This window comes from Zootoca vivipara, chromosome Z2, assembly GCF_965207765.1.
Source record: "Zootoca vivipara chromosome Z2, rZooViv2.hap1.1, whole genome shotgun sequence".
Taxonomy (NCBI): domain Eukaryota; kingdom Metazoa; phylum Chordata; class Lepidosauria; order Squamata; family Lacertidae; genus Zootoca; species Zootoca vivipara.
Window position 1 is genome coordinate 34,104,977 of NC_142585.1, and position 12,761 is coordinate 34,117,737.

At 44.4% G+C, this 12,761-nt stretch overlaps 1 protein-coding gene across 1 annotated transcript in view; it reads left to right on the forward strand.

Moving 5' to 3' along the window:
- Positions 1-12,761, forward strand: part of CRAT (carnitine O-acetyltransferase) — a 29,328-nt gene that overhangs the window by 13,449 nt on the left and 3,118 nt on the right. The window contains exons 4-13 of the mRNA XM_035113042.3: positions 908-961; positions 2,301-2,466; positions 3,607-3,781; positions 4,848-5,026; positions 5,778-5,878; positions 7,710-7,829; positions 8,296-8,418; positions 9,378-9,513; positions 11,648-11,710; positions 12,552-12,689. Coding sequence (XP_034968933.1) covers positions 908-961; positions 2,301-2,466; positions 3,607-3,781; positions 4,848-5,026; positions 5,778-5,878; positions 7,710-7,829; positions 8,296-8,418; positions 9,378-9,513; positions 11,648-11,710; positions 12,552-12,689 — 1,255 coding nt within the window. The remainder of the gene's footprint in view (positions 1-907; positions 962-2,300; positions 2,467-3,606; positions 3,782-4,847; positions 5,027-5,777; positions 5,879-7,709; positions 7,830-8,295; positions 8,419-9,377; positions 9,514-11,647; positions 11,711-12,551; positions 12,690-12,761) is intronic.

Below are 12,761 nucleotides of genomic sequence, written 5' to 3' on the forward strand. Positions count from 1 at the left end.
CGGAGGGTTGTGTTTGTGTATGTATTCTGGGTTGTGTATGTATTTTGCGTTGGGTCCAGCTACATTTCATTTGTGGTAGGCACATGCAAATTAATTTCTGTCAACTTTAGCGGGTCTAATCTAAGTGTGACTGGTGTTGGATTCTGGCTGAAAATGGCTCCTGTTCTCTCTTTTTTGTACCTATATCTTATATTCTAATAAAAAAATAAATTGATTCAAACTCTTAGTAAATCTGTTGATAGCTTTTGAAAGCTGCCTCTTTTGCTAATAGCTGTTAAGATAACTGCCCTGCATTTTTTTAGATCCTCACAGATAAGGCGCCTTGGATTTTTTCTTTAAATGTTATTTCATTGTAGGAATTCGGAGGGGAAACCACCTTGTGTGTGTGTGTGCGTTTGGGGGGAGGTGCATTTTGCTCAGAAAGAAATCTAAACTGAACCATGCTGGGTTTTTACATAGAATCACAGAATTGTAGAGTTAGAAGAGAACCCCGAGGGTCATCTAGTCCAACCCCCAGCAATGCAGGACTCTCAAGTGCAACAAACAGATGGCCATTCAACCCCTACTTAAAATCCTCCGCAGAAGGAGATTCCCCCCACCTCTCTTGGGAATCTGCTCCATTGTCGAACAGCTCTTACATGTGGGGAGTTGCGTCACTCTATCCCCACTTACCACCATGCAGCTGCATTCAGACATGCAGCAGGCACACTGACCCAGCAGGACCTGAAAAATGGGACAGTTTTATCGTGTGATTCTATCTATGGGATGTATAAACTGGACTGGGATCCCAGGTGTTTTTAAGTATGAGGCCGCTGGCTGAGGATCTGCATAAGGTAAGAGCTCTTGTACTTCTGCTGTTTTATCTGTGTTACATCTCCATTTTTCCACTGCTTTCTGGTTTTTGCAGGTTTGCTGCGAAGCTGATCGAGGGGGCTTTGGACTTCAAAACCATGATTGACAAGTGAGTTGCCTCTTCTTTCCCACCCACCCTCCCAGTGGTTCGCTTCCCCCCCCCAATCCCTTCCTCCTTTCCTTTTTCTTTCCTTCTGTGCCCTTTAGATTGAGGGCAGAGGCTATCTTATAACTAATCGCCATCAGCCACCCTGGGAGCTGTTTTCTGGCTGAAGAGCACTGGGTCACAATGTTTTAAATAAATATATGTTCATATTGCACCATCTGTATGTGTGGTGCTTAGGTACAAAAGGGCAGATCTCTTCCCCACAATTCAAACTTCAGCATGAGAGTAAACAACAAAAGAAAACAGGATAGCAATACACTGTTATTTTCAGTAGTACATATTTCAGCTCTGTTAGGGTTTTAGTCTTAATCTAATTGACTACAGGTAATTTTGAATATATCAGGAGTAGTCAAGTCCTCCCTCAGCCATGAAGCTCACTGGATGTGGCCTTGGGCCAGTCACTGCCTCTCAGCAGGGGGCGGACCTTGGTAATCTTTTGTAAAAAAAAAAAAATGGCACCTCCAAATGGATCTTCTCAGTTACGGATTTTGTGCCCCCTCGACTCGGCCCCCTACCTGCACTGCCCTAAATTTGGTGCTGCCTCAGCCTAACCCCCCTCACAAGGTTGTTGGGGGAATTACATGAGGAGGAGGAGAACCGTGTAGTTCACCTTGAGCGCCTTGGAGAAAAAGATTGGGTGTGTGTGTGCAATAAATAACCCCCCTGCCTGTCTAATACACACCAAGGCTTGTTCACATGTTACACGGAACATGGGTATACAATGTCTCCGCATAGGTACAGGTTTTTGTGTGAAAGAGGGTACATTTGTTGAATTGTGCAGCTCAAATGTTTGTGTGCACAGATTGTACACTCATTGAATGTTACAGGTGAATAACTGTAGTAGTGTACAACTCAACTGTTTGTGGACACAGATTGTACATTTGCTGAATGTAACATGTGAACACTCCTGCAGACACACACACACACACACACACATCTTTGTCTGATCTGTTGGAATTTGAAACTGCCTCCCTGAGTCAATTGCCCTGATTTCAAAAACATAGCCATAGTGATGTTTTTTTCTTGACCCGAGTTCCCCATCCCTATGACAAAATTGAATGTTTGGTTGTGGAGCTGTGCCTGGCTCCACAAAACAGCCTCCCAGGAAGGCCATCCGACAGCAACTTTGTACAGGGAGGTTTTCAGTGTTTCAGGTTATTTGTGTTTTAATATTTTGGTGGAAGCTGCACAGACCAGAGCGGCTGGGGCAACCCAGGCAGGCAGGCAGCATATCAACAACAACAATTTTGAATCTTCTTTCTCTTCATTGTTCCTTGACCAGCGAGACACTTCCTGTGGAATACCTGGGTGGGAAACCCCTCTGCATGAACCAATACTACCAAATCCTCTCTTCCTGCCGTATCCCCGGCCCCAAACGGGACTCTGTTGTGAATTACGCAAAGGGAAAGAAGCCTTCAACGCATATCACTGTAGTCCACAACTTCCAGGTATGCCGGCAGCTCTCAGTTAAGCTGAAGTTTCGGGACTAAACCATGTGCAGGGTAGCCACCTTTTTTCTTCACATTCCCTGTGGCATCTCTGTATAAAGGTGGGATAAGCAAAGGGTCGCTGGAGGGTTTTGTTTAGTTCACATTTTGAAGTAAGTTCACACAAGCAGCCTAATAAGCAAGTTGGAATGCACTAACTAGTTTCTGCACACGTCTGAGTTTTGTGATGCACTTTACTACTCCAGAAAGAATAATGAAAATAAGAATGCAAGAAGAGTCCTGATGAATGAGGCTAGTGGCCCATCTAGTCCAGCATCCTTGCAGTGGCAATATGATGCCCATTATGGGAAACTCAGTAGCAGGATTCAAGCACAAGAGCAACACTCTCGCCTCCTGTGGGTCCCAGCATTGCTGTCTTGAACCATAGAGGCAGAGAATAACCACCTGTGACTGGGAGCCATTGATATATGCAACAAATTTGTCTACTCTGTAAAGCCATCAAAATTGGTGGCCACCTCTACCCTCATGTGGGAGAATATTCCATAGCGTAGCTTTATTTATTACTTCGTCCTTCACCTTAAGGTTCCAGGTTACAGCATTAAAACAAAATATTAAAAACAATTTAAAATAACTTACCTTCACATGAATAAGGTGGGTCTTAAAACCGTACACCTCAAGTGTCAAAAGCCAGGGCAAAGAAAAGCACATTTATTCCAGCATTTGCCAGAAGCTGTGTAATGTAGGTGCCAGGCGCACTTCTGATGGGAGGGAGTTCCACTGCTTAGGGGCTGCCACAGAGAAGGCGCACTGACACCCCCAAGCCTTTAAGTTCAGAGGAACCACCAAAAGGGTCCCTTCTATTGATCTCGGCATCCAAGAGGGTCTGTAGGGAAGGAGGTGGTCTTTCTGATGCTTGGGAGTATACACTGTGTGAAGGACTTCCTTTTATCTGTCCTCCAATATTCAGCTTCACTGGGTGTCCACAAGTTGAAGTGTAAGTGTGGGGGGGGGGTCACGCATTTAATGGACCGAGTTCAGCATTTTATTGTGTGTGATCCTCACTTGCTCTACTTTGAATGAATAAATATGAGTGCCATGCACCAGACTCTCTCTCTCTTTCTCTTCTTCCCCTCTCCCCAGTTCTTTGAGCTGGATGTCTACAGCAGCGACGGCAGCCCCCTGACAACTGACCAGATTTTTATTCAGCTGGAGAAGATCTGGAACACCTCCCTCCAAACCAACAAGGAGCCGATTGGGATCCTGACCACCAACCATCGCAACAGCTGGGCCAAGGCCTACCATAACCTCATCAAGGGTCAGTCTTTTGAAATAGTACCCATGCCATTGAACTATCTGCCTCACCCTTGTGGAAGGAGATGCCAGACTGGGGATGGGGAGTGTACCGCCCTGGCAGGTGGGGGTGAAGGTTGAAATTTGGCCCAGCCTCCTTCCCACTTCCCAGAACAATATGCAACCCCAAACACAGTTATCCTTTAAAACAGGCATCCCCAAACTGCGGCCCTCCAGATGTTTTGGCCTACAACTCCCATGATCCCTAGCTAACAGGACCAGTGGTCAGGGATGATGGGAATTGTAGTCCATAACATCTGGAGGGCCGAGGTTTGGGGATGCCTGCTTTAAAACATGTCCATCTCAGAGTTTGTTGATGCAGTTCTCCAACTACATAAGGTGGACAATAAAATATTTTTGTGGTTCCCCCATGGCTCAGATGCAAGGTGCATATTCACCAGGAACTGGGCATTTAGTATTGTGGGCCTAATTTTATGCTGCTCCCTTCCAGTCAAGGTCAGACAGGCCATCTCTTCCTGTTGAACTTCCAACCCCTACTTTTTTTATTCCAATGGGCATTTTTATTGAGGTTCAATTTCTTTCATTTCAGCTGGTTTATATTTTTATATTGTATTTTTGTAAACCACGTAGAGATTCTTGTAGTCAAGTGGTATATAAATTGTTTAAATACAATAAATTTCTTAACCACCGTTGGGTCCTCGGGTGAATTAACACAATAAAAACAATTCCCATCCAGATTAGTTTGTTCTTTCTTGTATTGTATGTTGAAAAGTGTGTGTGTGTGTGTGTGTGTTAAAAACAGTTCCACATATAAAAATAGTTGAAAATAGCTCTGATACAGAGATGGGCTGTAAAATGCATATGCTAAAATGTGTACCAATAAGAGCTCTATTGGTTTTTTAAAATTATTTTTAAAAGCATGCAGAATTGCATTGTATTAGGGGAATTTACTTGCAAAAATTAAAAAAGTGTATATTAAGACAAAATTATAAACGGTTTTTGAATGCATGTGGAGAAATGTATGGTAAAATGTTTTGCACCATTTCTGGTCCTCCCCGACTTTTCTCCAGACAAAACCAACAAAGAGTCTGTGCGTTCAATTGAAAAGAGCATCTTCACTGTCTGCCTCGATGCACCAATGCCCCGTGTCTCAGACGATATCTACAGGAGCCGTGTGGCTGCCCAGATGTTGCACGGTGGGGGCAGTCGCTGGAACAGTGGGAACCGCTGGTTTGATAAAACGCTTCAGGTAGGTGCTGGGGTGTGTGGCTAGAGTGCAATAGAATTGTTTCCTATAGCAGTTTCATGCCTTCACTGAAGGTTTAAAACTCTGTTTTAGCTTCACTCTAGGGAGACAGCAGAGATGAATGACACAGGAAGCTCCCTGGGACATTCTGTAGGTAAAGCAGAAGTTCCACCACTGAGACAGCTCTTCCCTTAAATAGCTCCTCTTCCATACCTTTCCATCTCTCTATCTATCTTTCTATCTATCTATCTATCTATCTATCTATCTTCTATCATCTACAATGTTTCTCAACCAGTGTGCCTCCAGATGTTTTGGGACTACAACTCTCATCATCCCTAGCTAGCAAGACCAGTGGTCAGGAATGATGGGAGTTGTAGTCCCAAAACATCTGGAGGCACACTGGTTGAGAAACACTGATCTATCTAAGGCAGGCATCCCTAAACTGCGGCCCTCAAGATGTTTTGGCCTACAACTCCCATGACCCCTAGCTAACAGGACCAGTGGTCGGGGAAGATGGGAATTGTAGTCCAAAACCTCTGGAGGGCCGAAGTTTGGGGGTGCCTGATCTAAGGTGTGTGTCAGGCTGAACTTTTTATATGGTTTATTGCTGTAGATCATGGCATAAATAAAGGTTGGCATAACATAATATGAAAAAAGATCCCCATTATGAGCTTCCTTGACCCTGGTACCATCTCATCTCTGGCTTGTTTACCCATGCAGCCCTTCTCTCACTGTCACAAAAATTGCTTTGCAGTTTATTGTGGCCGAGGATGGCTCCTGTGGTTTGGTGTACGAACATGCTTCCTCAGAGGGTCCCCCTATTGTCACCCTACTAGATCATGTTGTGAACTATACGTAAGTCTCTGTTGTTTCTCTGTGATTCTTTCTCCTCCTGGGAATGTAGGTGGCTGTGCCCATGATGAGTTGTTCATGATAATACTTATCCTTATATCATGGGTTCCCAGTGGTCTGCAAGCTGCATTCAGGTGGTCCATGGCATACGTGTGGATTTCTAAGCAAAGACAGGAGACGGCACATGCATCACATTAAGTGTTCATATTCGTTTTTAACTCTTGACTATTGCTTCTGTTATGTACAGTAAGCTCTTAACTTACATGGGGATTATGTTCCAGGAATCACACCTGAAGCCAAAAGCGCATTTAGCCTACCTACTTACCACTCCCTTAATTTTTTTAATTGCCAAGCACATAAAGCTGAATGCACACAAGTTAAATGTGTATAAGATGCGGGCTTGCTGTACCAGTATTTCATTGCGTTACAGTTTGAAATTCTATGGAATGCAAATTGCTCTACAGTAAACTGCGATGTATAAGAAATGAAAATAAAAAAATTCCTTCCAGCAGCACCTTAGAGACCAACTAAGTTTGTCATTGGTATGAGCTTTCGTGTGCATGCACACTTCTTCAGATACACTGAAACAGAAGTCTCCACCCTCTCACTATATATAAGCATCTAATGACTTCTGTTTCAGTGTATCTGAAGAAGTGTGCATGCACACGAAAGCTCATACCAATGACAAACTTAGTTGGTCTCTAAGGTGCTGCTGGAAGGAATTTTTTTTATTTTGTTTCAACTACGTCAGACCAACACGGCTACCTACCTGCATAAGAAATCAAAGAGGCAATAAATATACAATTAAAAATCATTCAGCATCTAGTATGTAAGCAGAACAAAATAATTAAGAGGTCTGCCAGGACCCTCAGCAGTTTTCAAGTGGTCCGGGGGCGGGGAGAGTTTGGGACCCACTGTTTTATATAATGTACATACAGTATATTATTTCATAGTTATTCTTATAGCAGGGGTTGTATATATATTTTTAGGCCAAAGGGCTGCATTCATCCATGGCCAATTGTTTTGGGGCCTCATGCCAGCAGTGGCTTTGGCCACCCCACAGCCACACAAGCCAGCAGGAGACCTGCTGTACAAACTTACATGTACGAACACCTACCAAGACTATGCATAGCCTCCCATTCCTCGTGTGTGCAGATGGGGATGCACCCAACAGATGACCAGGCCTCTGGGCGTGGTGGAAAGGTTTAAACTTTTCCACCCTCTCCAGCACTGTGTTTATTTTCTTGAAAAAATATTTTTCGCCATTACTCTCTATATTTGTTAGATCTTGAGGGGGTGAAGTCTTCTGTTTCGGAGGACCACTTCAGTCTCCTGGGCTGATGTTCACTACCCCTGCCTTACACCAGCCCTGTAAGGTGAATGAATATTATTCCCACAAATGGGCCAGCAGCAAAATGTTGCAGCATACACATAAAAACAGTGCTTCTGTTTATGGAGTGCCAGGGAGCCATGCCATCTTCAGGATATTATTATAAGTTGTAAGGGGAATGAACAAGACATGTTGTTCTCTCCCCCTGCCTTCTATTGTCATACCATTAAAATCCCAATGAAAACCTAACATACGTAAACAGAACCATCTTTGCCTGGTGCCTAATAGTTGATATTGATGGTGGCAATGCTCAGCCAGGGAGCCACCACTGAAAAGACCTCGTTCTTTTTGCTACATTCCACACCTCCCTTGGAGGGGGCACATTAAGCAGGGCCTTATGCATTCAGGATCCTATTCTTTGCTGTGTAGTATTGGATGTGATGTTCATAACTGAAAACACCGCCTTCTGTTCTTAACATCTCTTTGGTGGTTGTTCTTTGGTAGAAAGAAACCAGAATTGGTGAGATCTCCCATGGTCCCCTTGCCAATGCCTAAGAAACTCCGGTTTAACATCACCCCGGAAGTGAAGAATGATATCGAGAAAGCGAAACAGAACCTTAACATGTGAGTTATCCATGGGGGACAGTAGGAGTTTTCTAGAGGGGACAGGTTTGCGAATGAACAAGAGGAAAAAGTCAGACTTTCTCAGGGTCATGCCAACACAGGATGGAGACTGACTATCTCAGCTTCCACTTTCTTAAAGCAAATATGTAGAGGGGGGAATCAAGTTTCTAGTTCCTGTGAGGGGCTGTTTAGAATCTTGAAGATCTTTTCACTGGGCTCAGAGTAATTATCTTTTTTGTTGCTGTTGCATGCGGTAGCACAGACATGGGGGAGAAAGAAGTAATCTGCAGTCTCCTAAAGGGCTGGTCATTCTAGTCAAAAGGACTAGAGTTAAATGTGTAACAGGCAGGAGGCATTGGTGTCAGCTGGAGCAGTAGCTGATGGAGGGATATTGGCAGAAACATCTAGCTCTCCAGCCTATTGATAAACATCTCAAGATAGCATGACTTCCTCTGTCCTTCTGCAGCATGGTGCAAGACTTGGATATCAGTGCAATTGTCTTCCATCAGTTTGGGAAGAATTTCCCCAAGTCGGAGAAGATCAGTCCAGATGCTTTTATCCAGATGGCTTTGCAGCTGGCTTACTACAGGTAGGTGACAGGAAGGGGACAGGTGCTCTGCTTTACTTTCTAGTAGCAATCAGAACATTCACAACAACTTTCTTGGGCCTGCTCAACAGTTAATGCAGTCTGAACATACTAAAACCAGGGTTAGGGGTTTTTTTCAGCCCAAAGGCTACATTCCTTCTGGGGGGGGGCACATACTAGGGGGAAAGTGGCAGAGCAACGAATGGTAATTTTACCTTAGTGTAGTGTAGTAGTGTGTGTACCTTAGTGTAGTGTAACAAACTCATTACCCTCTAACAAGGCAAGCAAGGACCGTTATCAGATGTCAAAGACACATTCCAGGCACATCAAAACTCATGGATAGGACAAAGCAAGGCATTGGGTGTGGCCTGGGGAGAATGCCAAGGGCCAGAGAGAGAGAGGGCTGGAGGGCTGGCCTACCGGTAGAGCCAGTGAGTTTCAAATTCCATAGAGGAATTTGTTCCCAATTTCTCAGGCATCCTTCTGTCCCGCACCCCAAGGCATTCAGTTTTAGATTCAGGAGGGGTTTCCTCCTCTAGGAGGAACTCGGCTCATGTGTCCCTGCAAGGTGCAGTGCTTTGGAAGGAGCAGGGGTTCATTCAGAAATGCAACAGGCAGCTACAGAGGCTGAAAGGTTCGGTGACACCCCTCGCCCTCTGCAAAAAGAAAGGCACACGAATAAGCGGTCACAATACTTGAAAGACCTCAAATTGAAACCTCCTTGAGAACTTCCAGCAAAGGAGCTGAATTGGACCCCAGTAATTGAGGGGTATTCAAAAATACCTGTAAAAGAACCCTCTCTGACTGGCTACTGGGAGAATAGGATGCTGGAACTAGATGGATCCCCTTTGGCCTGATCTAGCTGGGCTCACCTGATGTATGTTCTCTCAAATTCTTCAGAGAGTCATTTCTGATCTGCTGGCTGTTTCTTCTGCTTGTCTTTCCTGTCACCCTCCTCCTAGGATGTATGGGGAGGCCTGTTCCACCTATGAGAGTGCCTCACTCCGGATGTTCCGCCTGGGCCGGACAGACACGATCCGTTCTGCCTCAGTAGATTCTCTCAAGTTTGTGGAGGCCATGGATGATTCTGGCAAGCAGGTGGGAAAAGGGGATTCCTTTGCTTCCCATATTGACCCTTAGAGGGCTTTCCCCCCCCTCCCCATGGAGAGGAAGAGGGGAGTTCCCCATTGCATGAGGGCCTTCAGCTCATGTGGCATTGGATGGAACCCAAACAGAACTTAAAACCATGCTGGATCGAACCATTCAGAATGGTCTCTTATGAATAAAGGCTTCATGTGTTAAAGCAGGGGTAGGCAACCTAAGGCCCATGGTCCGGATGTGGCCCAATTGCCTTCTAAATCCGGCCCGTGGACAGTCCGGGAATCAGCATGTTTTTACATGAGTAGAATGTGTCCTTTTATTTAAAATGCATCTCTGGGTTATTTGTGGTGCTTTTACATAAGTAGAATGTGCGCTTTTATTTAAAGTGCATCTCTGGGTTATTTGTGGGGCATAGGAATTCGTTCATTCCCCCCCCCCAAAAAAATATAGTCCGGCCCACCACATGGTCTGAGGGAGGGTGGACCGGCCCATGCCTGAAAAAGGTTGCTGACCCCTGTGTTAAAAGAGGATCTGTTAGCCAGCCAGTTGATAATACAGGTACCGGTAGCAATTAGAACTACCATAGAGACTGTTGTCCTTGGCAACCAGACCAACCCAAATGTGATCATAGAGAGGAGAAGTCCTGCTTCATGGTTACCAAAGAAAATGAAACCCCTAAGGGTGCAGCAGAGGCCCAGAAACTGTTCTGCTAGAACATACCTGTTCTTGCTATTTTTATGAAAACGTTAATGTTTCATATTCAGTATACTGTATCTTTGTTTTTCATTGTAAGCTGCTTTGTATATTATATTAATAGAAAATTGAGATATGGTTATTAAAACTAAGAGAGGCTGCAATCCAAGCCCCACTTACCTGGGAGTAATCCACACTTAATTCAGTAGGTCCTACTTCTGTGTAAACATGGTTAGGATCGCACAATAAACATCTTTTATTCACCACATATCAATCACTGAAACAATCTTAGCTTGAGATTGGCGATATGACAGAATACTTAAACAACGAGCAATGGGACAGCCCATGTTATCAAAGACCATTTGAGCTTTAAAGGGTATGGGGAGAGTTTTCCTGTGATGACCCTTTTTACTGGAAAAATATTAGTCTTGATAAAGAACAGTCAGCACAGATGTGTGAAAAGTTACCTTGGCTACCAGGCCAAGTTCAGGGTGTTACTACTAACCTATAAGGCACTATACTGCTTAGGACCAGATTACTGTACTGGAGGTTACTAGCAGGAGAAGTGTTCCTGCAGACCACAGTAACCTACTCAGTATATAAAGGATTATCCCTTCATATACCTAGTAGGTCACTGTGGTCTGCAGAAGAACTTCTCCTGCTAGTTTAAAAGACCTCAAAAGCTTGCTGTGCAGTAACTCAGAGCAGGGCCTTCAATGTGGTTGCCCCTGTTCTGTGGAATGAAATTCCTTACAATACATGACAGGTTCCCACTATCTGCTCTTTTTGGAAACCATTTTGGAAACTTTTTTTTCAACAAGCTTCCTTCCCCTAGCAGATGTTCTTATTTTGCTGGAGAAGAGCGGAAGAGTGAAGAAGAGCAGAAAGGAGAGTGTGCCCAGGCAGGGAGAAGGATAAACAGCTACACCCTCTTCCTGTCAGGGCACAAGGGGAGTGTTCTCACAGAGTTCTCCCTAGCACATTTACAGGAAAACTCTGTGAGCCTCAAGCCCTTTGTGCACCTCTGCTGTGGGTATCCATTCTGTTTGTTTAAAAAATAAAAACCTTCAAAGTGGTTTTCCAAAAATAATAAAGCAATAGAATTATCAGTAAGAAAAATGAACAATAATCTTAGACTCTGAAAAAGGTAAAATAACAATAGACTAAAAAAAAGTTTGAAACTTGCATTGACTTTCTAAATATCTTGGTAGGCATTGTCTAAACAAAAATGTTTTTAGCATGCACCAAAAAGTGAAGGCACCTGTCTGATGTCAGTAGGCAGAGAGTTCCAAAGTTTAGGTGCTGCCACAATAGAAGATTGAGTTCTTACAAATGCAGAATGGAAAATAACTGAAAGAGTTGGAACTCTTGTTAGGCAGGTGGGCTGTTGAAATGGAGTAGAGTTTTCAGCAGCTGTGCTTTCTCATTCCTCCCTCAGGACCCGGAGAAGGTGGAACTACTGAGACAAGCCACCCAGGCTCATCGTGCCTACACTGACAGGGTAAGTTCCTAAAATGTCCCATTTGCCTTAATGAACCACCCTTCATTGATATAGAGCAGATTCTCTGGTGCTCCAGTAGGTGCCTAGAAGGAAGAGTTTTCAGTGTGTCACAGCAGGAGTCTTGCCTGCTAGTGAGCCTGCAATTACTTCCTTAAAACAAGAAAATGACAAAAGAGGTAGCCCTTGGACCACCTCCTAAAAGATCCATAAGGTGGGTGAGGATCCAGCTATATGCCCATTGCTGAGTGGCCACCCAAACCAATTCACACATTGTTCAGCAGGTTGGTGCAGATCAGGACCAACTTTTACTGGATTCCCTTCATATCCCTACTTCGTACCAAATTATCCAGGAGAGCCTTCTCCCCTGCCCCAATTTAGACCAACTAGCCCTCTTTAATTGTCACCCCACTTTAACATGCCCTTGTGGCCATGCCTGTCCTGCAGAAATCTGTCTAGTAGAGTCTTCTCTGCAGTGGCACCCACCTCGTGGAAGGCACCTGAATTCCACCAATTGCTGGAAATCTATTTGCCCAGATAGTCCCCACCTGCTGATGTTTTACTATCCCTTTTTCAAAAATCTATTTAAAGTATTTACCAGGGTTCAAATTCCCCCACTTGGCCATGAAGATCACCAGGTGACCTCTCAAGATTGTTGTGGGAATTAAACGAGGAGGGGAAAAACCACCTTATGCTCCTTGCAGAAAAGTATGGGATAAAAATGCAGTGCAGTAAAATAAAATAAAATAATTGGGTGTTATAGCTGTCTCTGGCTGCAGAGAGAGCGTTGCTGCCCGTTGTTTGTTGGTGTAGCTTTTTGCAATGCATTTCTTTCAACCCATAGGCAATTAGAGGGGACGCAATAGATCGCCACCTCCTGGGGCTGAAGCTCCAGGCCATTGAGGACCTTGTCAGCATGCCCGAACTGTTTATGGATACTGCATACGCTGTTGCCATGCACTTCAAGCTCTCCACCAGCCAGGTAAACAACAACTCACCTGACTAATCAAGCAGGGGACATGTGGACTTGTTGAATTAAATAAATAGCTTTAGT